Source organism: Petaurus breviceps, unplaced genomic scaffold, assembly GCF_028583685.1.
Source record: "Petaurus breviceps papuanus isolate PSGF00001 unplaced genomic scaffold, PetGlider_PUasm1.0 90418, whole genome shotgun sequence".
Taxonomy (NCBI): Eukaryota; Metazoa; Chordata; class Mammalia; order Diprotodontia; family Petauridae; genus Petaurus; species Petaurus breviceps.
In genome coordinates, this window is record NW_027187246.1 from 2,611,046 (window position 1) to 2,638,512 (window position 27,467).

General features: G+C 42.7%; 1 protein-coding gene across 6 annotated transcripts; it reads left to right on the forward strand.

The window, feature by feature from the left end:
• The first annotated feature begins 2,062 nt into the window (after window positions 1-2,062).
• On the forward strand, window positions 2,063-23,847 carry LOC138177495 (uncharacterized). 6 transcript variants are annotated; one of them, XR_011172512.1, is made up of 7 exons: window positions 2,063-2,230; window positions 8,360-8,468; window positions 10,765-10,861; window positions 11,645-11,699; window positions 12,400-12,465; window positions 13,492-13,576; window positions 15,362-16,416. XR_011172512.1 is itself a non-coding variant. In XM_069108687.1 (7 exons), the coding sequence occupies exons 6-7, from the start codon at window positions 16,411-16,413 to the stop codon at window positions 22,128-22,130; spliced, it is 381 nt and encodes a 126-aa protein (XP_068964788.1). In that variant the 5' UTR covers window positions 8,321-8,468; window positions 10,765-10,861; window positions 11,645-11,699; window positions 12,400-12,465; window positions 13,492-13,576; window positions 15,362-16,410; the 3' UTR covers window positions 22,131-23,847. The 6 variants fall into 6 exon arrangements, 1 of the variants encoding a protein (XP_068964788.1); XM_069108687.1 differs by lacking the exon at window positions 2,063-2,230 and adding an exon at window positions 21,836-23,847 and having other exon boundaries at window positions 8,321-8,468; window positions 15,362-16,496; XR_011172511.1 differs by lacking the exon at window positions 2,063-2,230 and having other exon boundaries at window positions 8,321-8,468; window positions 12,400-12,595.
• Window positions 23,848-27,467: the final 3,620 nt, after the last annotated feature.

Genomic DNA, 27,467 nt, shown 5'->3' on the forward strand with positions numbered 1-27,467 from the left:
TTTATGACTAAGTGCAGGAGAGTAGAGCTTAGCCACTAGTACCTCAAAGCCAAGAAAATTAATGCAAAATTAACACGCTTAAACATAAAATTAACACAATAGATCAGGACTTGAAGAGAGGGTCCAGGCAGAAGAACATCTGCAAACACAACAAATCAGAAAGCAGGATGTTTGCTTCTCTTTAGATAAGTTAGGAACCAAGATGTCTACTGCTCTCACTAAGCTAGCTGGTATGGTTTCAATAGTCTCAGGTACCTCCAAATTCAGTTAATGTTTACTCCCAAAGGGTCACTGGTATGTAAAGCAGCCCTGGGCTTCAGAAGTCCTCCAGATTAGTTAGTTTTGCTACGCCATTATCTGTTCCCTGGTGAAAAAGGGAAACACTGGCATATTTAGACAACTAGTCGAGTTTTTATAGAGCTCATATCTACACCAGGCAGCATATACTTTCCTAGTAGGAACCATACCACTAAGAAATGAGGAGGTACAGGCTCTGGGAACCCCCATGAACTCTCCTTGAATCTTCCCTGTGGATGAGGCATTTGCCTGAGGCCATAAGCCTTTCATTGTGGCTCAGCCCAAACCTTTGTTACTAGCCTAGCCCTCCTCAGTCCAGCAACTTCCCACCTTTGATCCTCCCCAAAAGTACTATACCCAAAACTGTTTCACCCTGGAACTGGCCTAGCCCACCATTGTCTATCTCTGCAGGTAGCCTCCAGCATCTTCCCACCCTAAATCACTCATTACTGGAGTCTGACCTCATTGACTCCTCCTGAAGACCCTCAAACCATAAAAATGATAAGGGTCAGGGTTAGGCTTGCTAACAAGCCCCAAAATACCAACACACCAGGTCCTGCGAAATGAAGTCAACTCCAAAGTCTTCTCTCAGCCAAAGAAAAGCAAAATTTATTAAAAGTTCGCCATAATGGGTAGACTCTTAAGGAGCCTCAGTATCCGTGACACTTGCATTGGGCAAGCAAGCTAGAATCATCTGACACAGTGAGTTGAGTCTGTGCTAGCCATTCTCTGGCCTTCCCCTTTCATGGAGGCAAGATGGGGTCTGATATACAGAAAGGTTGTGGGAGGAATCTAGGGGTGGTCTAGAGGAGGAATTTGGGGAGGGTCTTCAGGAGGAGTCAATGAGGTCAGACTCCAGTAATGAGTGCTAAGGGGTCAGAAGGTGCTGGAAGCTACCTGGAGATGATAGACAACGGAGGGCTAGGCTAGTTTTGGGAGATCAAAGGTGGGAAGTTGCTGGACAAAGGATGGCTAGGCTAGTAACAGAGGTTTGGACAAAGCCACAAAGAAAGGCTTATGACCCCAGGTTAATGCTTCATCAAATGGGAAGATTCAAGGAGAGCTCTAGGGGTTCCCAGAGCCTATACCTCATCACTAGTATCTCAAAGTCAAGAAAATTAATGCAAAATCAACAAACTTAAAATAGTGTTTCTAATCTAATAAAAATCATGTTGCTCTTCCTTCCCACACAGCAAGCAGTAATAATCTAAATATTACTGCAGAATTTATTCCAGACATTTCTGGATGAGCCCCTAAATTTTTCATTCAATTCAAATCAACATTTATTAAGCATATAATATTTGCAAGGCACTCTGTTATAGGCTACTAGGGGATAAGATTTTCTCTTCCATCTCATTCCCACCTCACCCCCACCCTCCCACTCCAACCCCCACCAAAAAAAAAAAAAAGGCAAAGGCAAACAGTGTATACCCTCAGAGTTTTCATTCTATTGAGAATAGATGGTGTACATATAGATAAGTAAATTCAATGTCTATACAAAGTTAAACAGTTATTTCAAAGGTAAAAAAGCCCTATGAACATAAATTATGAAATAAAGCCAGGTCCAGTGGCATCTTCTCTGGACAATGTAGGCAATGGTTATCAGGAAAACTCTTGCAAAATTAGAGCGTTTAATTAAATTTTCTTTTGTGACTGCATTGTTTTCTGCGATGTGGGTTAAATGGATCCTCATCACAGTTAAGAGCCACCAGCCATCTTCCATCTTACGTAATAATCTTGGCTAGCGTTTTCACATACTGTTTACTTTGGCTACACTTTTTGGAATAGCGAACATGCCTCAACTCAATTCCTCCTTAGAGTTTCTCTCATGCACGTCAATATTTTAAGGACAAAGATCCTGCACAGACTAATACCGACGTAGGTTTTGCTGCTAGTAGCCCATCGAAGTGAAGTCTCACTGAAGTGGCCTCCGGTGAGTATAATCCCCTAAAAAAGTTTGGGCTGATCACCCTGGCTTTGAGTGCTTCTAGAATCGTTCGGAATTCTGGCATCACAAAGAGGATTATAAATAGGGCAGGAAGTGGGCTAGGGAAAGGAGGAAAATACAGGGGAACTCACTGATGGCAGCCTATGGAATTATGGGCGCTGGTGTCTTCATAGATTCATGTGGGCCATCTAGGGATGTGGGGAGGAGATGCCCCCAAGAAACCCCAAGGGTCTAGTACCCTGCTAGCTGAGATGAAATTGTCAGCTGCTGGCAAAGAGGTGAAGATACTGGAAAAAGACCTAGGTCTAGAATGAGATATGTGGGCTACCGTCTAATGAAAGTGGGGAGATGAAAGGGGAAATGCCCTTCTATCTTAGTGAGTTGTTTTGCAGGGGCCAGAGGGCTCCTAATACCAAAAGTGAAGGTCCCAGAATCTAAGGACTGGAACCCGGGGCCCGGGAGGAAATATAGCATCAAAGCCAGAAGCGAAGATGACAGTGCAGACCCTTTGCAATCAGAACAATTCAGTCCAGTTTTAGAGAGCCAGATTAAGCGGAGGCATTGAGGAAATGATCTGTTTACCTGGATGTTATCTCCGAGGTCAGAATTGTGAACTTTTTTGAGGTCAAGGATTGTTTCAATTTTGCCATTGTATCCCCACTGATTAGCACTGGATCTGGAATAGAATAGGTGCTTGCTAAATCCTTGTTGATTGACAAAAGGGGAAGGAAGGTAAATTATATTGTCTTGGAAGAGTTATAAAATTGTAAAGCTGGAAACAATCTTAAAAATGTTTGAGTTAATACGTTTTAGTAATTTGACACCAATGGAAGCATGACTGATAGTCACATGATAATTTAAGGTTTGAAAAACACTTTACCTGCATTCTCTATTGAATTTGAACCTCAAAAAACTATGTAAGGAGTGTTACAGGCATTGTTATCTCCATTTTATAAGGGGGAAACTGAGGCTAAGAGAGAGTAAGTGATTTGCCATGGGTTACCCGCCTAGATTTTCCTGGCTTCAAATCCAGTGTTCTATCTTGCAACAGACATGATATATGGAGAATACTGATGAGGGACGGAATCCCAATAGGTTCAGCAGGAACCCTGATCTTATCCAAGACCAGGAAACCTGCAATGGCATCTGGAAAGAATTCAGCTCAGCCTTACTTGGAGTTAGAGTTGAGAAAGTGTATTTTTACGCCTTTACAGCAGGCAAGAGTCCTTAGGGGACCTGCGAGTGAGAGGGGTACATGCTTTTACTTTTAAAGGGTAGGGCTGCCATTGTCAGGGCTGACCAGACGGAAGGAACCTCAGTGCATAGATAAAGGTTAGAGCTGACCTAGAGGAACTTGTGACTTTAGTGCATAGATAGTTTAGATGAGATTTGGGCCACACCAGAGGAGACATGAAGAAATTAAGTAAGAACAAAGGAGTCACAAGGTGTTGCCTAGGCCCAGTGCGGATAGGGGAAAGGGGCAGAGTTTGAGGCTGGGAAAGGGATTTAACAGATTACAATTTTACAATACAACTTGCAGTTACAATTGTACAAACTGGTTTTACAAATTGATTTAGACCCCAGTTACCCCATCATCACTACACTGGAATTTCAAGAATTCAGGAGTCCTCTCCATATCATAATGAGGCATCACAATAGGTCTTTATGGACAGGGTTTTTTGGGTGGGGGGAGTCAGGCATTTTACCCAGGGTACACTATGAGAAGCCCACAGTTGGGGGGAGGAATGACAACTAAGAGATATGTTTTTAGGTGCAACATCTTTAAGTCCACCGACAGTCATGGGTACCATATCTGTTACCTGTCAGTGTCTTGATCTGAGAAAATAGATTGGGGAGTGGACATATATCTTGACTTCTGGAATATATATGGTAACTGAGGGAGTCAGTAAGAGATAGTTCTCTTTATACAAGGGAAATTCTACAGAGGTCTTGTTCTGGTAATAGAGACAGAAGGTTTGCTTCATTGGGGCCCACTCATGAGTTATTGCCAGAGAACCCAGTCTTTGGGCTGGGGTCCAACCACCCCATCAGGGTCATATGTATTGAGAATATAGACAGGCTGTGTGCCCCCAGGGCATGCACCTACATTAACGTCAAGAAACCTGGAGGAAAATGCCCCAGGCCATTGAGTGGTCACCATGTAGAAGATTTAGGTGAGAGCTAGGAGGATGTACATGAGCATGCAGGAGTTGTGCAGCATGAGAAGGTATAGATGAGATCACAGGTACATCATATCTGAAGTAATGCAGATAGCATTATCTTTGCTGAGCTTTGCAAGGGGAAGACCCTTGTCTCTCACAGGACCTTGTGCTGAATTGTTAATCAACACATGCCTTCAGTCAAACCAAAGGAGGTGCTTTTATTGCCGGAGTAACTCCATAGGAAAGATGAATATGATCAATTCAGGATAGGAACTGATCACATAGTAATTACTGGGAGAAGGGGGCATGTGGTGTCATCCTTTCTTATTTCTTGTGGTGTTAGAGGAAAAGTACTGTGTCTTAATGGATTGACAGCTAGGCTTGTAGTCAGGAGAACTTGGGTTTAAGTCCTGCCTCTGAAGGTGTGGGTGATATGACCCTGGATTTAGCCTATAAAATATCAGAGGAGAGGTGGATATGATGAAGTTCAGAGAGTCGACCTCTAGAAAAGGTTTAGTTAAAGGAGACAGACAGTGGTATAGTTACAGAATTTATTCCTTATTCCCTTAAGGCTAGCATTACTTGCACAAGGAGTGCAGGACTGAGTCTTGACTGATGAACAAAAGGATGAAAGAGCTTATGTACATTTTAGGACCATCCCAATTTGGAGTGACTGAGTTACACAAATTTACATAATGATTTACATAATAGATTTCCATAATGGTTTAATCATTGTATAAGAAAGGAATTGTCTTAATTGGTAAATGGTAAATACAATAAAACAAGAGAGATGACAAAGTGTCAGTTGAAATTATGATCCAAAATATCTGTGTTTTCTTTACCATTAACATTCCAATGATGGGGGACGGGATCCCAATAGGTTCAGCAGGAACCCTGATCTCATCCAAGGCCAGGAAACCTGCAAGGGAGTCTGGAAAGAATTCAGCTCAGCCTTGCTTGTTGTTAGAGTTGAGAAAGTTTATTATTACTTTCCTTTAGGGACCTGGGAGTGAGAGGGGTGGGTACATGCTTTTACCTTTAAAGGTTAGGGGAGGGGCCTCGGTGCATAGACAAAAGTCAGAGCTGACCTAGAGGAGAATATGAATAGATAGTTTAGATAAGATTTAGGCCAGGTGAAGGAGACAAAAGGCAAGGACAAAGGAGGGTGTGGGCCAGGCCTGAGAAGAAATGAAGAGATTAAGTAAGAACAAAAGGGGTCACAGAGTGTTGTCTAGGTGGAGTGTGGGATAGGGAGAAGGGGCAGAGCTCAAGGGTGGGAAAGGACAAATTGCAGTTACAACTTCACAGACTGGTTTTACAAGTTGGTTTGACCTAGACCCCAGGTACCCCATCACCATTAACATGGTATATGTTCAGAAAATCATAAGAAAAGAAAAAGTCCCATTACTCAAGTTAATGCCTCTGGTTGAGGGTCTTGTCCTTGAAGGACCATAAAGTAGGCCTCTTCTGGTTTGTTAACATAAGAAGAGGTATTCCCCGGGCTCACAAAGCAAAACAAAGTTGGGTCTATTTGGAATTTATGATCCTACTCCCAGCCTTATCTGGTCTCTGGAATGGCTGAGATAGAAAGTGAGCCTTTTTTTTTGTAAAATGAGGCATAGCAGTCTGTTTGATTAATTCAAACTTTGGCCAAAATATGATATTTAATGATTATCAAGAGGCACCCCAAAATGTTGGGATGCAAGTGATGCAGTTTGAGGGAGGATTGAGGATCAGAGTATTGGACAAGGTCATCTGGAATGAATTCAGGGACTCAAGCAATTTTTAAGTCAAGTTGGCTAAAGTATATTGTTAAGCTTTTCAGTGGGCAAAAGTTCTTAAAGAAACTTCTACCTTAAAGGAGTACAGTTAAAGTTTACTAAGGATAATTTATAGTCAAACATGTGCTGAATATGCTGACTAGGCGTTTCTGGGCAGGATTAGGGAGTAGTTAAAGAGTGGTCAGTTCTTCAAGAAATATGCACTTTTTGTATCTACTTTGCAGGTGTTAACCCAGAGTTCACCAGGAAGAGCCAAGAGGGTGCCAAAGGGAGGTGTGGTTTTCAGGTCTTCATTGTCACCAAGTCAAGGCTGACTGAGGAATGCCCAGTCTGCCACCCATCAGTGTCTCATTTGACAAGATAGATGTAGGGAGTGTGTGTGTGTGTGTGTGTGTGTGTATATATATATATATATATATGTGTCTAAAGCCTCAGGTAAACATAAGGAGGAGTCCAAGATGTATATAATGAGGTAGGTTAATAGATAATCCAGTGGAATTCCTACAGGTACAGCTTGTTACTGTACCAGGGAGAGAGAGAAGTCTTTGGCTAGGGCCCACTCATGAGTAATTGCTAAGTATAGTGTCGGTGGGCTGGGCAGTAGCTGTCAGGAATAGTGTTTTGAGGCTAAGGAAAAATGTGATTTTGAAATTGGTGTGGGGGTCAGTGACCCCTACCCAAATAAATAACTCAGAGGTTTCTCAAGATACTAACAGAAAGGATTTTATTACTCTCTTGCAAGAAAGGAAGTCACAGCTTCTAAGAACTGCAAGTAGGGGGAGGGCAAGTGACTCCCACCATTGACCTTTACTCCCATTGGCTGGGAGTTCGGGCTCACTTTCTACCTCGAAAATCTACCCTAGAGACTAAGAACAAGGAAATACTAAAAACTGCATATGCTTTTTTGACAAATTCAGAAAGTGAGAATTTTCCTAATGGTCTCAGGTTTCATATTCCAGTAAATCAAGTGGTTTCTGGTAAATGGAAACTTTAGCCTGGGCTTCTGACACTGTTGTCAGGTCATGAGGAGTTTTCACTTTTTTCTCCCACTCACTGGGGTCCAAACACAGGCACCCAAAAACCCCATCACAAGCATGTCTGGAAAGATTTGACTCTGGCAGTTTCCAAATTAAGTAAAGGCATTTATTGAGAGTAATACACAATATAACACACCAAGCAGGCTCCCCAGTCTCTTGAGAGATGCAGCTTAAGGAAAAGCTCAGCGTAAGGGGAGGTGTCAGCCTGGGGGGAGTTGAGTAAGTGGGATGCCACCCCATTTAAAGGGGACACCCTCCACTTAAGGAGGAGGCCCCCTAGCCAGAAGAGGCTAGGGGTTCTTATAGAATAAAACCTGCCATGGGCGGGGAAATGAAGTAATCAGGGGCTGCAGTTTCAGACATCTTACCTTTTCATCTTTTTTCTTATTCCTACTATTAAAGTGGACCTAGGAGTCACATCTTTTATCTGTGTACATTATGTCCCCTTCCCCCCCACAATGTAAGTTTTTTGAGCACAGGAATTGTTCAGGTTTTCTCTTTTTGTTCCAAACAGGTGACTACCAGGTTATAGACAAGTTCCTCCCACTTGGCCAATCCCTTGTCCTTTTGCTTTCCTTGGAAAGTTTTCATCTCCTTTCTTGTTAATTAAATTTTTACACACCCTCCTCCCAAAAGCAACTCCAAAGTCCCACCTCCTCCACTCTTCCTTCAGAGATCACCCAATGCAGAGGTGTACGTTGGCACTTGCTAGCTGTGCCCCAACCTGGCACTGATTACAGTAGGGCTTCTAACTAGTTTGTGAACACCTGGAGGAAAGGAACTGTTCCCCATCAGTACTTTTGTATTCACTACCAGCACCAAGTAGTTTAAGAAAGATTAATGGAAAACATAAATGAATATGAAAAGATAAAAGATGTGAAGGGAAGGAACTTGGGCTTCCTATTGTGGAAGAAGGGAGGAGTGGGCAGGGGAGGAGTAAGTATGGGAAAATGAAAACTGGGTCAGTCTAAGATTTTACCAAAAGCTCTTTTCAAGATTAAAGGGGGGGAAAAGGGTGGAGTCTGGGCAGTAGTTTGGAGCTCCACCCACCTCTTTCTCTACTTAAAGCTGCTGGGTTTGCAGCTTGCCAGTTCTCGACTGTAAAGGTCGGACTCATTTTATTTTTTCACTAAGCTTTTGGAGAGACTGGAGATGAGTTGGAAACACAGTCCAAGGAACTATGACTATGGCTGGGAGAGTAGAGGCTCTGAAAGTCCGTATGGGCAACCACATCCGGCTTCAGGTAAGTCTCCAAAGGAATTGAAGTGGGGAGGGATGATTGGATGTTTACCTGGGGACAACTGGGACAGAGTCCTCTTCCTAGGAGAGACTTGAGGTAGACTGCTGCTTCGTCAGTCTTATCTGCCTTCTCTCATGAGGCTTTCCCGGGTCGTAGGATCAAAGATTTAAAGCTGAAAAGTATCTCAGCAGGTCGTCTAATCTGTCCCTACTTCCATTTAGCAAATGTGACTATTTAAATCTGAGCGAGGTTAAGTGAGAGCCCAAGATGACAAAGGCAGTAGGAAATGGAGGAGCAGGGTTTTGAGGGCACTACCAGCTCTACGTTTTCAGTCCTAATTCACTGACTTCATCTAAAAGATTAGAAAGCCCACCTGCAGTGGTTGATGGCTTTGGTTGCTATATATAGTAAGAAGCCCCCTGAGGAGGGGGGGTCAGATCAGATGGAGGGGCAGTGGTCATTGAGCATTTTGTCTACACCTTTAGTGAGTAATAGTATTTAGCTACTTCTGGTCTTCCCTTCTTTCAAAACTGTTCCAATAGAACAGGACCTGGGGACTGATTTTGCTGCGATGAGAATGTCTAAAAATGGGCATTATAAATTTCTTAATATTCAGTCAGAATCATTCAAAAAGAGAAAGAAATTGCAAACTGATTTCTAGGGAAGTCTTATGAATTGAAGTGGTCAATTTCAGTATATGTTTTCAAAAATATGCATCCTCTTAAGGACTAGACTTAACTAACCAATCTCTTCCCTTCAATTTATCAGTAATGTTGGTGCTGATGATCTGCCTAACAGATCAGCCTCTGCCCAGCAACAGTCGAAGTTCTACTCAGTAAAAAGACCTTGTTTATGAAACTATGTAGTCCTCTTCCTGTTTGTTTGTTTGTTTGTTTGTTTTTTAATACCGTGCTTGATTTAGAGGTAGGCCTAGTAAATTACTCCGGAACTGCTACTTAACTCTTTTGAGTGTGACCATGGGCAAGTGATTTTCCTGTCTTGGGTCTCCGAGTGCCTCTATAAAATGGGGAATAGATGAGATTGTTCTGTAGGATATACTTCCATATTTCTAAATCTATGATCCAAAATTGGAAAGCTCCTTTAAGGTACCTCACGTGGAGCTCCCACACACATTTAAAAAATGAACTGTACATCCTAGTAATAGACAAAGATAATGCTTTAGTAGTAAATATTACATATAGTCTATAATTTACATATGTAAACAAATGTAAATAATTACATATAATACATAATAGCATCTAGAATGAACTTAAAAGTAAGCTACCCACATCCTGGCTTAGCTGATTAGATGATATTCCTCCAGGCAGGAAGACTCTTCCTCTGACATGTTGACAACTGTAACCTCACTTTACCTCTTAGCCCCCTTCCCCCCTCCAGACGACCCTTAAGATTTAAGCTGGAGAACATTTGGTAGATCTTACATTAAGTTGGATCACCTTCTACTTGCCTTTTCCCTAAACCAATGAAAACACAGGTCTGTATAATAAAAGAGCACTACCCAGTTTACAAAATGGTATACAGTTTCATTTTATCTTCACTATAGCCCTGTCAGATGATATTTGCCTCATCCCCCATCACAAATGATGAAACTAAAGCTTAGGGGGTTAAGTTACTTGTCCAGAATAATACAGCTAGTGAATGAGAGAGGATTTGAATCCAAGCCTTTCATAAGCCTCAGGGTCCAGGCTTGGAATTTAATACACAGTAACATGACAGTATTTTATGTGGTAAACATGAGGGCTTCTCTGATTTTAGGACCACAGTAATCTAGTCTAACCCCGAGTTAGAAGTCTAAGATTAGAATATAAAATGGGACTTGGGGGTGGTGAAAAGGATGGGAATTTGTCTTGTCCATCAAGATCAAAACTCAGGACTGAGTTTTTAGGATTTTTAGAAGTTTATTATTTTGCAAAGAGGAGAGCCAGAATATGTGGCCTGCTCCCCCTAACCTCTATGAGTTACACATTATTTAGAATTCAAACAAAGGAGCAAGGAAACAGGCATCTGACTGGCTGGCACATAGGGAGTTTCCTAATAAGTTGTATAGATTGATTAAAATGTAGACCTCAGATAACTGGAAATTCCTTGCATCAATCTTAGGATTCCATGGAAGGCTTCTGGGGTCAGCATGACCTGGACATTCTAAGTTAAGCATTAAACTAGTCTAGTCTCTAAGCAATATATGTCTTGTTTTTTTGTCATGTAAATTTAGATTCAAACAATAATAATTACCCTCAAAGTCTCATTTAGAGTAATACACTGCAAAAATGTTTTACAGACCCTAACACTGTGTTTATCAAGGGTGCCTGCAAAAATAATGGAAGAGAAGGAGCCCAAGGAGGTATTGGTATCCACTGGGGACCAGGCCATGCTCAGTAAGTAGTTTTAAAAAGAAGCTAAAAGTAAGATTTTAACAAGGCAAGCTCCAAAATTATTCCCCGTGCATTGCACTGGCAAAGTTATGAAAAATTGAGAAAATTGTTTGGAAAACAACAATTTATCTTTCTTAGGTTTACAAGTAATTTATCTTTTACTTAGGAGCCAGCCATTATTAAAGTAATACAGAACTGGACACCTATGTTATCTAGGCTGTCGTTATTGTCCAACTCTGTTTACTGATACTTTCACCTCATCCCCACTTCTCAGGCCAATGAATTGCCTGAGGTTGAGAAGACTTGTCACTCTGGAGCCTCTAATTGTTTTGTAATGCCTCAGTGTCCCTCCCAGCCTCTGATTATTTTTGTAAATCTCCCAAACTTACTCTCCAGAGATCCCTAAGCCTTCTCTTGACACTTGTTTGTTTTGCAAAACAACTGAACTTCCACCTGCTAGCTTGGCCTTTTTTTCCACCTTAGTTTTGTACTCTATATAAACCCTGTTTCTAGCCTCCTTCTGAAGTACCCCAGGACTGCTTGTTTGTGACACCTTGATCTAGAGCCCACTTGCCCCATTAAGTACCCCCATTTTACTCTATTGCCTGTATTCTTTTAAATTCAGGTTGACAATATCTTTTGTTTTACAGAATGGATGATTCCTACCAAGGTTTACTTTAAAAATGTGAAACCAATGTACAATTATATTGACCTTCTAAAATCCAAAATGTTCTATCTAGCCTGGAGTATCTTGTGTTTTAAGTTTTTATTGTTTGTTTTTTCCAGAAACACAAGTAGTACATATTCTGGACGACAGACAAACTGAAGGGCATCATTAGAAGTAAGTTAAAGTTCTTGATCTTTAGGGAAAAAAAATCATTCTGGAGTTGGTCATTTTAGGTTTTCATTCTTTTTTTTTTTTTTTGCTTTTTGGAGGACAGTTGGGGTTAAATGACTTGCCCAAGGTCACACAGCTAGTTTTTTTGTGTGTTAAGTGTCTGAGGTCAGATCTGAACTCAGGTCCTCCTGACTACAGGGCAGGTGCTCCATTCACTGCACCACCTCTCGGCTCCTTTTTCTTTCATTTTTATTGATAATAGTTTTAGTTACAGAGGAACTGTGAGGTCTAACGATGCTTAAGTTAGGTGCAAGAAGAACTAATTTTAAAATTCTTTCTCCAAGGTTAATAGCACTATGATCCCTTAATCCCCAGTATAGACCATTTCTAAAAGTAACAGTTGTTGAAGAACTTACTTTACAGGATTTTTTTTTCATGGAGTATCCATGGTGTAAGGGGCAAGACCTTGAAGAAACTCTGTTTGGGAAGATGTTCTTTTAATAGCTAGTGTTTATATGTAGATTTTCAAAGTGCTGTCTCATTTGATTCCCTCATTTGATTGAAACCATGGGACATACAAGATATCCCCATTTTAGAAATGAGGAAATTGAGGTTGAGAGAGATTTGATAATTGCTCAGCGTCGCACAAAACTTAAGTATCGTGAGATAGGATTTGAACTCTACTCTTCTTAATTTACTCCAGGACTACCAACTGTGCCACCTGAATTGCTGAATTACTGAATTGCTGCATTTTACATGTGGACAACTGGTAAAGGCACCAGGAATAAGAATGCTCCCTTAACAGGAAGACAGGAAAAACTAGCAAACATGCAGCCTTTCACTGACAATATCCTTCTATTTCTTATCCCATTGAAGGGGATAAGATAACTCCAAAATTGGTACCTCCTTCAAAATTATCTTGTCTTAATATTTTCTATATTTGTTTTGTCTGATGGTATATACTAAGTTTTTGTCAAAATTGTATCTTATTATGGTCCCCTTCACCACTCCATTACTTAAGTACATAAGTGGTAGTAAGGAGATAAGATTGTAAAGGGAAACATAGAAGTAAGTTTCAAAACAACCTCATAAATTAGAGGAGGGTAGAAGCTATTGGCAAACTGTAAACTAAGGCCACATCCTGACACTGGTAAATTAGAAGCCAGCTAGACCCCAAGGTAAGTCCCCCTAAAGGCCTATTATAAAACTATGTAAATTATGGATCCTTAAACTGGTACTGATAACTTTGAGATGATATTGAAATTTTAATGAACTATCCCTAAAATGGCTTGGATAAGAGTGTGTTCTGTACCAGAACCCTATTAAAATGGGACCCTAAGACCCTGCCCCTAGAACACTTCCTTTACCTGCCACTTCATCACACCTTTTTTGCTGTCCATATATTAGGAGACAGCCTGTTTTCCAGCTTAGAGGCTGGTTCAGTCCAGTTGACATTGCTCTAAGTTGTAATATTGAAAATATCATTATCAGAGTTAGATTTCTATATTACCTGCCCCTTCTGAGTTCCATCTGTGACACTTCCTCCTATTCATAATGATTATTCCTATTTTTAAAACACTTCACAACAGTCAGGTAGTGTAGGTTGTCTAAGTATTATCCCTATTTAACAGACAGGGAAGCAGGAGAAAGAAAGTAGTGATGATTTCACAAGCTAGTGGGGTGTGCCTGAGAACTCCTACAGTCAAAAGTATATATTCATAATTATTTTTACTTAACACTAAAATGATGGAAATTGAGAAATCTCATGCCTTAGCAACTAAATATTTTTTTCCAGGCAGCTGCCAAAGGGATTGAGCAAGCAAAGGCACGAAATATGGACAGAGTTACTGTGTGTACAGATAATGATCTTGTTGTCAAAGGTAAGATTTGTACTACTTTGGGGGGGGGGGGATGTGCATGGTATCTTCAGAGAAAAGCCTAGTGAAACAGATAAAGTCATCCTCAAGAGATGCTAAAGTCTAAGATGACCAGAAGGGTAACTTAACAGTTTAGATAGCTTATATTTCTTTGGGTAATCAGAAATCCTGGACTCTGCAGCTATTTCTGACACTGACCAATGCTGTTGGGTATTGAAGTCACTTCTGTTTAGGGTCAATCAAACCCAGGTCTTCCAAAATCATTACTTCTGCCCCTGTACTAAGCTACTACACTGTAGTGAGACAGCAGGTTGGTGGGATCAGGACTACATTTATTTGGGAAATTTCAATGCATTTAAGGATTCCAAGCTCCTGGGCGGAGGAATAGATGACAGATGATAGATGGACTAAAGCCCATTAGCACAAATAATTTTCCCAGTGATGTTGTATGATTGATAATCTCCCAAGGGTTAAAGGTGAGGGAAACAACAGACATATGTTCAATGGCTCCTCTATGGAGAATTTATTTGGAAAACAGATAAGAACTATACAGGATTAATTCATTGATCTATGAAGGAGTGAGCCGATAATGATAAAACTACAAATTGAAAAGTTAAAATTTAACCAAGAAGTAGAATTCTGTGTTAGAGTCCCAGTTCTCTCCTGTATTTACCAGCTACATGGTATTGCTAAACTCTAAACTTGCCTGATCTCTAGTTTTCACATCCTTCAAATGGAGAGAATATTTCTGTCTCTTGTACTGCATTCAGTGAAAACTGAATTTGAACTACCAGTCAGCGGTCGTCTTGTTGGAGGTAGAGAGAACCCCTGGTTTGTTTCTTAAAGGCCTTGCCTGGAAAAGTGAGCATGCCCTTTGCTCTAGGTCCTATTATCTAGAAAAGCTTCTATATTTGACCTTACAACTTCCATGATGGCCTTTGTCATTGGGCATTGGTCTAGCTAAGTTTGTAGGGGCTACAGCGCAGCGAAATTTTTCACTATGGCAAGTCTGAAAAAGATTGTGTATGAAAGCATAAAGGGTGACATGATCTACATCCATGAAAAAGATACACACACACACATACATTCTCCTGCCCTCCAACCCTGCCATCACATGGTGGTATAGGACAGATGGTGTCACCAAGAGTCAGGCTAGGCAATTCTGGTTTATTCAAGCAAGCAAGGCCCTTAAATGACAGAGGGACCTTGTCCTTTGTTCTAGTGTACATAATTTGTGGGAAAAGCAGAAGTGCAAGAATAACATATTTTTCTTGTTGATGTTTCATAGAACTATCTTGACTTATTCCTGTTTTCCCAGTACTGACAGTCATAGGGCATGCAGGTGTTTTTCAATAACATAGGTTATTATTTGCTACTTATCTGGGAGAGTCCAAGGATTTATGTGTGGGGAAGAGACCTTGCATCTCCGGGTACCCCTAATATGATTAATATTTACTGGGATAGAGATTAGTTTACCATTCGTAATAGAAGGAGAAACAGTTTGCATGTAGAACACACACATACCTTCTATCAGTATGAAATGATAGACAAGTTTTGTTTTTTAAGACAATTTTGAGAATAAAAAGGTCAGAATTCTTTATGAGCTTTTAGACATTGGTTGGGGTAAATGCTATCAGATGTATAACATCCATAATCTGTTATAATTATAGCAATATAGATAGTATTTTTTCCTCTAATTATGGAGTCTGGGGGAATGTTTTTTTTTTAATTATGGAAGCTTGATTATTAAAAGAAATTAATAGGGAAAGGTATTTTTAAATCACACAGGTATGACTAAATGAATTGACGCCTGGAAAGAAAATGACTGGAAAACAAGTAAAAATAAAGATGTTGTCCACAAAGACCTATTCACTAGACTGGATAATGTGAGTCAGGACATGAAGGTTGATTGAGTGAGGAATTTTTGTTTTTGTTAGTAGTTCTATTTTCTCATACAATAACCCAAGGTAACAGGCATCTAGAAATTAAAGCTCAAAGTGTAATGTTACAATCTGCTTTTAAAGTTGCTCAGAATACTGAAAAGCTTTCATTGTAAAATGCATTTTTGTCAGGAAATCACTGAATCTTGTGGTATAAAAAAAAAATTGGAGTATTAATGACTTAATTAAACCCCCAAATCCAGGCTGTAATAAATAATCAGTTGGCACTTCCCAATGTAAGTAATATCACCTCATCTTTAAAATGGATGATGTAACACATAACCTACTTCCATCCTGAAACTAGGCAGAACCCCATACAATTCACAATTTTGACTTGTTCTTTTTCAATGGTCTTTAAGTTGGAGGAAAATTTTTAAAGGCATACCAGAAAAAAGGGGAAGGATCCCAGAAACATGATTTTAAGTGTTTAAAATTTCATAGTTGGTGTTATAAAATAAAATCATATTATTAGTATGAAAAGTCATTCATTCCCTTTCAGTAGATTTGAGATGGATTTGGACCATTTCTGTAATATCATTTGTGAGTGCTAACTCTGCTTAAACCTAGTAACTGATGCTTGAGGTTTTCCCTCAAAGGTACTGGCATATTTGAGATTAATTTAATTAAATTTCAACATTTTTTTCTGTTAGGGGCCAGCTCTGGACCAGGGCCCCTGAGTGGATCGTGAGACGCTTGGGGGTCAGCCCCTGAGTGGACCATGAGACGCCTGGAGGTCTCTACTGGGATGGCCTCACTAACAGGCTGGCTCCACCCTCAGGGAGGAACTTGGGAGGAGCGCACCCCGCCCCTTTAGGAGGGGGACGCAGGGCGAGGGATATAAAAGGGAGAACGTGGAAGGGTTGGGGGGGAACTTCTGCTGACAATAAAGAGCTGAGAATGGTCCTCGGGTGTTCTGCCTGGTTTCTTCTCCCAACCCCCACCCCGGGTCGGGAGCCGGAGACGTCCGAAGGCCACTGGAGGTGGTAAGTAGGAGGCTATTCAGGAGAACCCCGACAACTGGTGCCCGAACAGGGACGAACAAGGACTTGAGGGACCGCCTGCCCCACCTAAGCAGGCTTGGGTAGGAAGACTAGGCAGCCTCGGTAGCCGTTAATAGGCCCGAGAAGAATGGGGCAGGGAAGGAGTCTGCCCCGCATTGAGCCCGAGGACCAAGGAGTAGTAGCATGTCAGCTCTATATAAGTTATGCCGTCATCATGGCATAAAAATTCACATTAAGAGCTGCTGGAACTTTATAAAACGAGTGTGGACTGTCTGTCCCTGGTTACAATATTCCAGCATAGATCAGAACAGATGGGAAGTTGTAGGACAACAAATGGCGTCTTTCCATGCCACCTCCCTCGGGGTACTCACTGATGAGGATTTTACAATCTTTAGAGTAGTCCAAGCTCTTTTTCAGTCCAATCCACCAACCCCGCTAGAAACTAAAGAAACTCAAGTGGGGAGTTCTATAAGGGGATCTTCAGATGAGGAAGAAGAGGGAGCGCCCCCAATATACCCGTGGGGAGAACTCCGCTGTGCAGCCACTCCCGAACACCCTGAATTAGTGAAAGAGGGTGGCACCGCAGTAAAAATTCCAACAAGGGTGCGGCCAGCTCAAATGCGGAAGTGAAGACGTGGCGCAGTAAAAATTCCAACGGGGGTGGAGGCAGCTCAGATGAGGAACTGCAGCAGTTGCGCAGTACAAATTCCAATGGGTGCGGGGCCAAAGGCTATGCTGAGGCAGCCGATCAGGATTCATGGCCGCCCCCACCTCCTGAGATAACCATGCCCGAAGCCCTTCCAGGGATGGTAGCAGCCATGTCGTTGGGAGCCCCTAAAGGTTCCTTTAGATACGGGGCTCACCAAAAACGGCCTGTGCCGGGAGTTCTAACCGCTAGCATAGCAAGAGCAGTGGAAGAGGGAGAGGAAGTAGATCTAGATGAGTGGAACCTTGCCTTTCCGGTCCTCATAGAAAATGCAGGAACTGATAATGAGAGGAGACTTCACCGTCCAGTTCCTTTTAAGCTTATGAAAGAATTGAAAGAAGCCGTCTCCAAATACGGCCCGTCTTCTCCCTATGTTAGGAAACTGATTACCAACGCCTCCACCGGATTCCCCTGGACACCTCACGACTTCAAAGAAGTCATGGGTGCAGTCCTTGATCCTGGACAATTCGTAGCCTTCAAGGCTGCGGTAAGGAGAGTGGCAGCCGGTTACATCAAACAACGCGGCATAGTCGATATTGACGACGCCATGAATTTGATAACCGGGTCCGGTCCTTATGCCACCGTTGAGGCACAATTAACTTTTGATGCCAATGTCAGGACCGCTGTCAGTGAGTGTCATCTGCAGGTGCTTGAGAAATTAGGGAGTACAGGTGGAGGGGCTGCCCTCCTGGTGGGACTAAAACAAAGAGCTAACGAAAGTCCCACATCCTTTGTCAGTCGGGTGCAAGAGACTGTCCACCGAGTGATGGGCAGGGGAGAAGGAACGGACTTACTTATCACCCAATTAGTGAAGGGGAGGGCCTTTGACAGGAATATGCAAACGCTCTTGCGGGCTTAAGCCCTACCACCTCTCTTGAAGAGATAGTTGATAGGCTGTTAGATGCCCCTGGCAAGGATCCCCCTCTCCAGGCAATGGCCTCAGCACTAGTAGAATCCAACCAGGCGATGGCTACTGCCATTACTAGCAGCCTCCAACAGCTTGTTAAGGGCCAGAGATTGGGACCCAAGAAAAGCTTTAAATGCGGGAAGGAAGGGCACTTTAAAGCACACTGTCCCAGTGTTCCCACAACCCCGTCACAGCACACGTGTTTTTGTTGTGGAAAGTCTGGCCATATTGCAAAATTCTGCCGGTCACGACCAAACCCCTGACCAGGTCAGGGAAACGGGAGGCGGGGACCCCCGTCCCCAGAGGGGGTCCCCGAGAAGCCACAATGTATCCAGTCATGGGGCCCAGGGAGACTCAGGGTATCAACCTTGCATCGCAACAAGCACCCCCTTACAGCGGTTAATAACTGTCCTGACAGCACAGGCACCCCCGGGAGAAGAAATAGTAATACCACCTTGGGAAACCTTTTCTATCCAGGTGGAAACAAAACCGTTCCGCGGTTAGTAGTGGGAATGTCAGGCTTTACGCCTTACATCACTCACACTCAAATGTTAGACCCGGGACAAGGGCTTGTATGTCTTACCAACCCACACGCCTATTCCCTACATCTTCGACCCGGAGAACGTGTTGGAAGGGCCATTCCCCTCCCCTGGATGGGAGAGAGCCTCCCCAAGGCAACCAACCCTGACGTTGCTCTTCATTGGTGCAAGAAAATAGAGAATACGCGCCCCATGATGACAATCCTAGTGGAAGGAGAAAGAATAGTGGGCATGCTTGACACAGGGGCCGACTGTTCTGTTATTAATGATGGCCAGTGGAAGGCTTCATGGCCTCTTCAAGCCACTGCCCAAACCGTGACAGGAGTTGGAGGCGCCCAAGGGGCGCTCAGGGCAGCAAGACAATTACAATGGTCCCTCGATCAGTACTCAGGGTTTATAAAGCCCCTCGAAATCAGCGGCCTCCCATACACCCTATGGGGTCATGACATCCTCACCCAAATGGGCGTTCATATTTCTACCCCTGATCACATGCATTCAAACTAATAGGGGCCACTGAACAAGTGAGCTGCCCCCGTATTACCTGGAAATCTGATAGCCCTATATGGGTAGATCAGTGGCCCCTGTCCACAGAGAAGCTCACAGCCTTAAGAAATATAGTACAGGGTCTTTTAGAGGCTGGCTGTATTGAACCCACCACTAGCCCCTTTAATTCACCTGTTTTTGTCATCCATAAGAAGAGTGGGGCATGGAGAATGCTCATTGATTTGAGAGCTGTGAATGAAAGCATGGTTACCATGGGAGCCCTCCAACCAGGACTCCCCAATCCGGTTGCTATTCCAAAAGATTGGAAGATGGTAGTTATAGATATAAAAGATTGCTTTTATAGTATTCCATTACATCCAGATGACAAACATAAATTTGCCTTTTCTGTGCCATCTACCAATTTTCAAGAACCTTACCAAAGATACCAGTTTGTCGTCCTTCCTCAGGGGATGAGTAATAGCCCTACCTTGTGCCAATTATATATTCAAACTATACTTGCACCACTACGTTTCCAAAATCGGCATGTACAAATAATCCATTATATGGATGACATTTTAATTGCCACCCCCACTCAAGATGACACCGATAAGATGTTGCGAGCAGTAGTGAATATCCTGGAGGCCCATGGGCTACTAATAGCACCAGAAAAGGTACAAAGTTCTCCTCCCTTTAATTATCTTGGACACCAAATTCGAGAGGGGCGTGTTTCTCGCAGTCTGCCTCCCATTGATCCCCAGCAGATACGAACGCTGAATGATTTTCAAAGGCTCATTGGGTCTATACAATGGCTGCGGTCGGTTATGCCTATTCCTGAGTCTTTGATGACCCCACTTTATCAAATCCTTCAAGGGGACTCCAGCCTTACATCCCTGAGAAAATGGACTCCCGAAGCCAAAGAAGCCCTACAAAATATTATGTCCAAATTTGATTCGGGCGTTATCCAATATGATCCAAAATCTCCTGTTTTTGCCACTGTTTTGGAATGTCGCACCCCCATAGGATGTCTTTATCAGACCAGAGGGGTTTTAGAATGGCTCTACCCACCAAAGTCAAAATGCGTCCTACCTAATAAATGGGAGAATCTAGCACAGTTCCTTATCCAGATCGCAGACTGCACCTTACAATTATTTGGAATCTACCCTATTTTCAATTGCTCGGTTACTGAGTCCGCCCTTAGAGAATTTGCTCAGGCATCTTTCTCATGGGCATCTCTACTCACTATGGGCCAATTCAAGACATTACCCTTACCTCCTGTGATGAGAGGCTGGAAATCCCTTCCCCTAACACCCCCTTTTAAAGTAGTATCTGCCTCACCACTTCAAGGCCCTAATGTTTTTACTGATGCAACCAAAGATCACCGAGCAGCTGTGTATATTCCTGCTCGTAAGTTGTTGAAAGTTTACACTACCCCTTATACATCAGCTCAAAAGAATGAGCTGTTTGCTATTATGCAAGCCCTTCAATTAGTTGCAAAGGAAGATTTTAATCTTATAACAGATAGCCTATATTGTGCTCAAGCATTGGCATCCTTGCCTGATGCCTTTATTAATCCTTCCATTTCTACCATTGCTTCACTTCTTTATTCTGTGCAATCATTACTTCTTGCTCGTTCCTGTTCTATTTATGTTTTACATGTTCGTTCGCATACTTCCACCTCTGGTCCAATATATCAAGGTAACTCTATAGTGGACCAAGCCCTGTATTTTTGCTTAGAGTCTGACGCCTCTTTGGCGCATGCCAAATACCATCTCTCTGCCCGATCACTTCGATTTTTATATGGCCTTTCTAAAGAGCAAGCTAGTGCAATTGTTAAGCAATGTGCTGCCTGTGTTCCCTTTCGACCTCCCCCTCGCGAAATATCAGTAAATCTTCGTGGTGACCGTCCAAATGCCCTCTGGCAGATGGACATCACACATTTTCGTAGTTCCATTATTCATGTTTCTGTAGATACCTTTTCTGGATTCCTTATGGCCTCCCTTCAACCAAAAGAAACTACCCGTGCGGTTATAGCCCACCTTTATGAGAATTTTGCCCTAGTGGGGGTCCCAAAAATTATAAAAACCGATAATGGACCTGCCTATACCTCTACCGCCTTTCAAACCTTTTGTCGGGAATTTTCCATTCACCATGTCACTGGTATCCCATATAATCCCACCGGTCAGGCAATTGTGGAACGAGCAAACCGCACTTTAAAAACGCTCCTTCTTAAACAAAAAGGAGGAGTTGGCGGGCACCTGACTCGTGGTACTTTAGCACAAGTGCTATATACCATCAATTTTTTACAATTCCGTGACGATGGTACCACTCCCACCATGCGCTTCCTTGGCACCATAGATACCCAGAACCAGAGAAGTAGCGGGACAAGCCTGCTCCAGGAACCCAAAACCTGCCTACCAGGAGCCAGAGTATATTGGAGAGATCACACAGGCAACTGGCAGGGTCCTGGCACAGTAAAGGTTAGAGGTCAGGGTTATCTTTGTATCCAACCAGATGGAGAATCCGCCGAGGTCTGGGTTGCCGTCCGAAGAACCAGAGAAGTGGCGACACACCAAGAAGAACAGGAGGAGACGGGGATGCCGAGGAAGGAAGCGCCCAAAGAGTAAAACAGGAAACAAACAAAAGGAGATCCTCCTGATGCTCCTAGCCCTTTCACAACTTCCCACAGGTGGTATGAATTGACTGACCCCGTACAACGGCTGAAAGATGAAGGAGGCCAGAAGTATTGGGCACTTGCAAAGCGTCTACCGACATTGCGGGCCGTTGGTTGGGGCCACACTCCCATTCCCCTTGCGGTGATTGGAAATGCCTCTATACTCACCGGTACTTCCGGGAGGACAATTACCAACCCAGTAGAAAAGAATATAACCAAACCAGTGTATTTCGTGTCTCCATCACTCCCGATTTGCTTATTTGTTAATGACAGCATCAGTGTCAACCTCACTGCTTTGCCGCTGATGTGATGGCCCCTAATCTCCCATGTGATTCATGAAACTCCACATCCGGAGCGGGACCTGTTGAATCATTCGGGCTCAGTTAATGTCACCATGTTGGCCATTGAACATCATGGCCAGGGGTAGAACGGAACCGGTTGGAATCTCACCCATGCACTGCCCCGATGTACCCCAGGGCACCCACGAACCTTTGCCCCACTTATGCCATGTTCCACAGGCATACCAGCGAGAGGACCGAGATGCAATGGGACACAGCTTACTTTTTGGGACGTATATGATAACTCCACCACTGGGGGAGTCAAGGCAGCTCCGTCCCCGTGGTTTCCCCTTTCGGTCTGGCCCAAGATCAGATCTGGAAAATAGGACTAGCTTTGGGACTAACTAACATTTCGGTTCGAGTAAACACCACTAAAAATGGCATCTGGTCAGACTCTGCCTTGTATGACGCCTGGCAGCATGTTTTTCAGGGTATGAATTCATCCTGCCATGCCTCCCATTCCGGCTGGGAGGATGCTCTGTGCTACCAAGTACAGGCGGAGGTGCAAACTCCACAGAACGCTCTCTTTCTCCTTTGCCCTCCGGGAAATACCAGCGTGTCCCCTGTTGAGGATGTACTAGATATGCCCACATACAATATCTCCTGTTTAACTCCAACATTTACCAACACCCTTCGGAGGAACCACACAGGATTCTATATTTTCTTGCTATATATGCCCTCCTATCAATTATTACCAGTAAAAGCAGAGCCGTTTGCGTTCTCCCCTGCAGATTCAACACTCCAACGGCTCTTCAACCTGGTTGGAGATCAGCCTCAATTTTCCCGCACCCGCTGAGGGGGCCCTGGTCTTGGAGACTTCCTGTCTTTAGTAGATTTGGCAATTGCTTTGTATGAGGAGTTCCAGATACAACAACTTGAACAAGAACAATACCTTTTAGCCTCTGTCCTGCAAACCTTTATGCAGAAAGAATTGAGTTTGTGGCATGAACAAAGACATATAGATGAGCTCCTCCAATCCCAAATAACCGTGGTAGCATCCGCAGTGCTGCGAATAGGTGATGAACTCGCACTTCAGGAACACTATCAACAAATACCGTGCCACTACCGATACCTACCACTGTGCGTATTGCCACTCCCCGTGAATCACTCTTCTTTTCAGACAGATTGGTTTCATATCCGTCACGCTCTACAAGGAGCACTGCTTGCTGAGAACATAACTAATGAACTTCACCAGCTTGATCTATTGATTGATCAACTTCACAATGTATCTCATACATTTGACCAATTTTGGAAAGACCAAGAGAAGACCTTTTTCAATTGGCTGCTGAAGAACCTCCGTCCCTCTGATTGGCTTGCCCCCTTCTTATCCATTGCTGGGCTTTTCCTTCTCTTTCTCCTCCTGATCCCGTGTGTTCTCCGTTGTTTCCTCAGTATCATTAGAAGATCATTAGAGGCCCTGAAGGCTGACGTTATCCAGCTCCATGGTAGACACCCTCCTATTTAAACAAAAAGGGGGAGATGTTAGGGGTCAGCTCTGGACCAGGGCCCCTGAGTGGATCGTGAGACGCTTGGGGGTCAGCCCCTGAGTGGACCGTGAGACGCCTGGAGGTCTCTCCTGGGATGGCCTCACTAACAGGCTGGCTCCACCCTCAGGGAGGAACTTGGGAGGAGCGCACCCCGCCCCTTTAGGAGGGGTCGCAGGGCGAGGGATATAAAAGGGAGAACGTGGAAGGGTTGGGGGGGAACTTCTGCTGACAATAAAGAGCTGAGAATGGTCCTCGGGTGTTCTGCCTGGTTTCTTCTCCCAACCCCCACCCCGGGTCGGGAGCCGGAGACGTCCGAAGGCCACTGGAGGTGGTAAGTAGGAGGTGGGGGTCGGGGTTATTCAGGAGAACCCCGACATTTTTCTTTCAACAGAACTATGTCCCTGCTCGTTCCAAAATTGAAGGCAATGTTGAAGCTCAAAGATTAGCCAGAAGAGCAACTAGAAAGTGAGAAGACTCAATCAGTACTTTGCAGATGGTGAAGTTTAAAGGGTCACTCTCTTTAATCCTGCAATATAATCTCCAAATCAATCTTTTTACCCTTTCCACCTCCTTGGGCTGTACCTGTCTTCCATGGCTATCTTTGGTCATTTTCTTCACATGCTTTCTCATTTTTCTATGTGCTATTTTCATTTTTCTCCAATAATATAAACAAAATACTATATACTATACTATAAACGTACTATGAATAACTGTAGAAATTGTTCACATGTACTAATAAGAAAAGAAAGGCAGATATCCTCATCTCTGACATATCCAACAAGTCTTGCTCCAAATCACCTAGAAACCAGTCCAAACTGCTTTGACTGCTCATATGACTTTGGGGTAATGGGAATCACCAACTTTGCTTCCAGGTAAAAGGAACTGTGAAAGGAACCTTGCTATCTCCCCTGACACTGCTTTCTAGGGACTTCTGGTTTTACCATTTGCCCTGCTTTTAGGCCCTCATCTGACTTTCTGACAATCTAAAGATGCCCATCTGGTATATTCTTATGACTTTCAGGACTTACAACTTTTAAAAAAAAGTCTTTTCATTTACCCAGCAACTGAACTCTGTTAACATGTTGTCTCCCCACCCACCCAAAGTGTGGACTTGACCGTGAATTGTCTTTTTGTAGTTGTTGTCCATTCCCAGTACTGAGCATAGCACTTGGAACTCAGTAGGAATAGGAGTTCAGTAAGTATTTTTCATTAATTCATAGTATCTGGTTAATGGCTACCCTGACCCTTCTGATAAGTGCCATTTTTACTTTATGAAACAAACCACCTCTTTTTCCATTTAAGAAATATCTTTGGGGCTGCTAGGTGGTGCAGTGAAGACAGCAGCAACCCTAGAGTCAGGAAGACCTGAGTTCAAATGCAGCTTCAGACACTTGACACACTAGCCGTGTGACTTTGGGCAAGTCACTTAACCCCAATTGTCCTCCAAAAAGCAAAAAAGAGAAAAAAAAATTTTTTAAAAATATCTTAAGCATTTGACAAAGGTAGAAAAAATAAGCAAGGAGGGACTTTGGGAAGAGGCCCAAAATATGTTCAGTGATAGTCTGATCAATATTGGTATTGAATAATTCACATTTAAAATTTGTTCCTTTTTTTTTTTTGGTAAAATATGGTTGTGTTGTTTTTTTTTTTTTACTTTTACAATTCTGGATATTGATTCCTCTTAAAAGTTTCTTATAGATGCTGGATGTCAAAGTCATAATTAAATTGTTCCTGTTTAATGACTGGTGTCTTTTCTCATCAGAACTCCACTAAAATCCTCTTAAACCCCACTAACTGGTTTTTCAAAGGCTTATGAAAGCGAAACACAAGCTTATATATTAATTGAAGTAGTTGCAATACCCAACATAAAATGTGTTATTTTCTCCCTTTTGGAATGGAAACTTCTTGGGAGCTGGAAGTGTATCTCACTTTTGTATGCATATGTATAGCTTGATCTTCACATGGTCCTTCGAATCCAGTAAAAACTTAAAAAATGGTCTCCCCTAAGTGTGGCTACTGTGACCATTCTGGGTTCTAAGACTCCCTGAACTATTAAGAGGTTTCTAATACTATAACTCAAGAGCCCCTATGTACCTCCTATTAGGATTGTAGTTGATGTCAATTTAGGTAACCAGATGATTAGTTTTTACAGAGATAACTAAGAAGGTATAGCATGTAAAGACGGTATAAACATCTCAAAAGTCTGTGACACCACAAATACTACATACAAGTATTTTTTCAGGGGAAAGTAGACTCCACTATAGAGTGCACTTTAGACAAGGGTAACTTAAGTTCCTGGACTTTGGCTGGAGTCCTATACATTTTCTTTTGAGGAATAGTGAAGCAATTCTGCATTGGTTCCTTGGATGTGTTTTACTTCTGACATCGTCCTTGACTCCTGATACAGATCTTTAGATAATGAGAAGTCCAAAATCCTCTCATTCCCCAAAGTTCTTGAGCCTTACTGTGAGGGGAGAAGAGACAGACCTGGGCTGAGGCCAAATCCTTATTCAGCAACTGGAGCAAAATCGCACTAGTACTTAATGACAGGATTCAAATTTGAATTCAGTTCTTGTAACTCCAGAATTTCTACTATTCCATAATTCCTTAGTCCGTTCAAACTAAGCAGCCAGTGGCCACAATACCTTATCTTCCTCTTCCCCCCAATATCCCTAACCCTTTAAAGATCAACTCAAATGCCACCTCTTCGAGGAAGCCTTTCACCCCCCTAGTTGATAATATTCATAATATTATTCATAATATTGCATGATGGTTTTTTTGTGTTAAAATTTTATGAATTATGGCTAGTAACATTGGTAGAGTACAATTCCTAGAGGGCAGGGACTATGTCCTATGTAATCTTTGTACCTCAGCACCTAAGTTTGTATTTTGCACTCGGTATTTTTATTCAAGTTTTACCCCCTCTAGCAATGAGGACCTTACTAACCCCCACTCCTGGAAGCTCCTTCTAGTCAATCTGGTTCTGATGTTAGAAAATCCTTCCTGACTTGTAACTGAAAACTACCTTATTGTAACTTCCAACCAAGGGTCCTAATTCTGCCATTGGTATAAACACTCAATTAACTTCCTGAAACAGAACCTGGTATAGCCTGGCTGTATTTATCCTTGGGCTAAAACCCTAAAATTTATGGAAAGAAGGCAATAAAAATGCTAATGAAGAGGAAAGAAAACCACAGCTGGGTGGGTGCCAGCCTGTCTGGTTGTCACTCTTGATATGAGGATACATAGCTTTCCTGATAACAGTTTCTTTCTCTAATAGCAGCAACTTGTTATCTACTTATCCACTTAAATGTTTTATGGTTCTGAACTGGTGGATGAGGTGTGTGAAGGAAGAGAACTTAAAAAAAAAAAAGATCCCCTTTGGGGAGGCAATAAGGGAGGGGAGGGTGATCAAAATAGACAAGTTATGGAGCAAGCATTTATCAAAGTTGTGGGCACTGTACTAGGGGATGACACTAAAGCAATCATTGCCTTGAAGGTGCTTCAGACAGAAAATAAGGCATTGTTGAGCCAAATTTTGAAGTATTTGAAAATGAATGACTTCTAGGCATAAAGGACAGCCAATACTAAGACTGAGACAGGAGTTGAGTTGCTATGCAGTTGAGTGTGCAAAGATAAATTGAGGGTATTACAGGGAGAAATATATCCCAATGAGTTCATGGGCTTCTACTCATAAAATCATGGGTATGGATTTTTAGTTTTTAATCAGCTTATGTGGAGGCAGCTAGGTGGCAAAGTGGATAGAGTACCAGCCCTGGGGTCTGGAGGACTAAAGTTCAACATTCATCCTCAGACATTCAT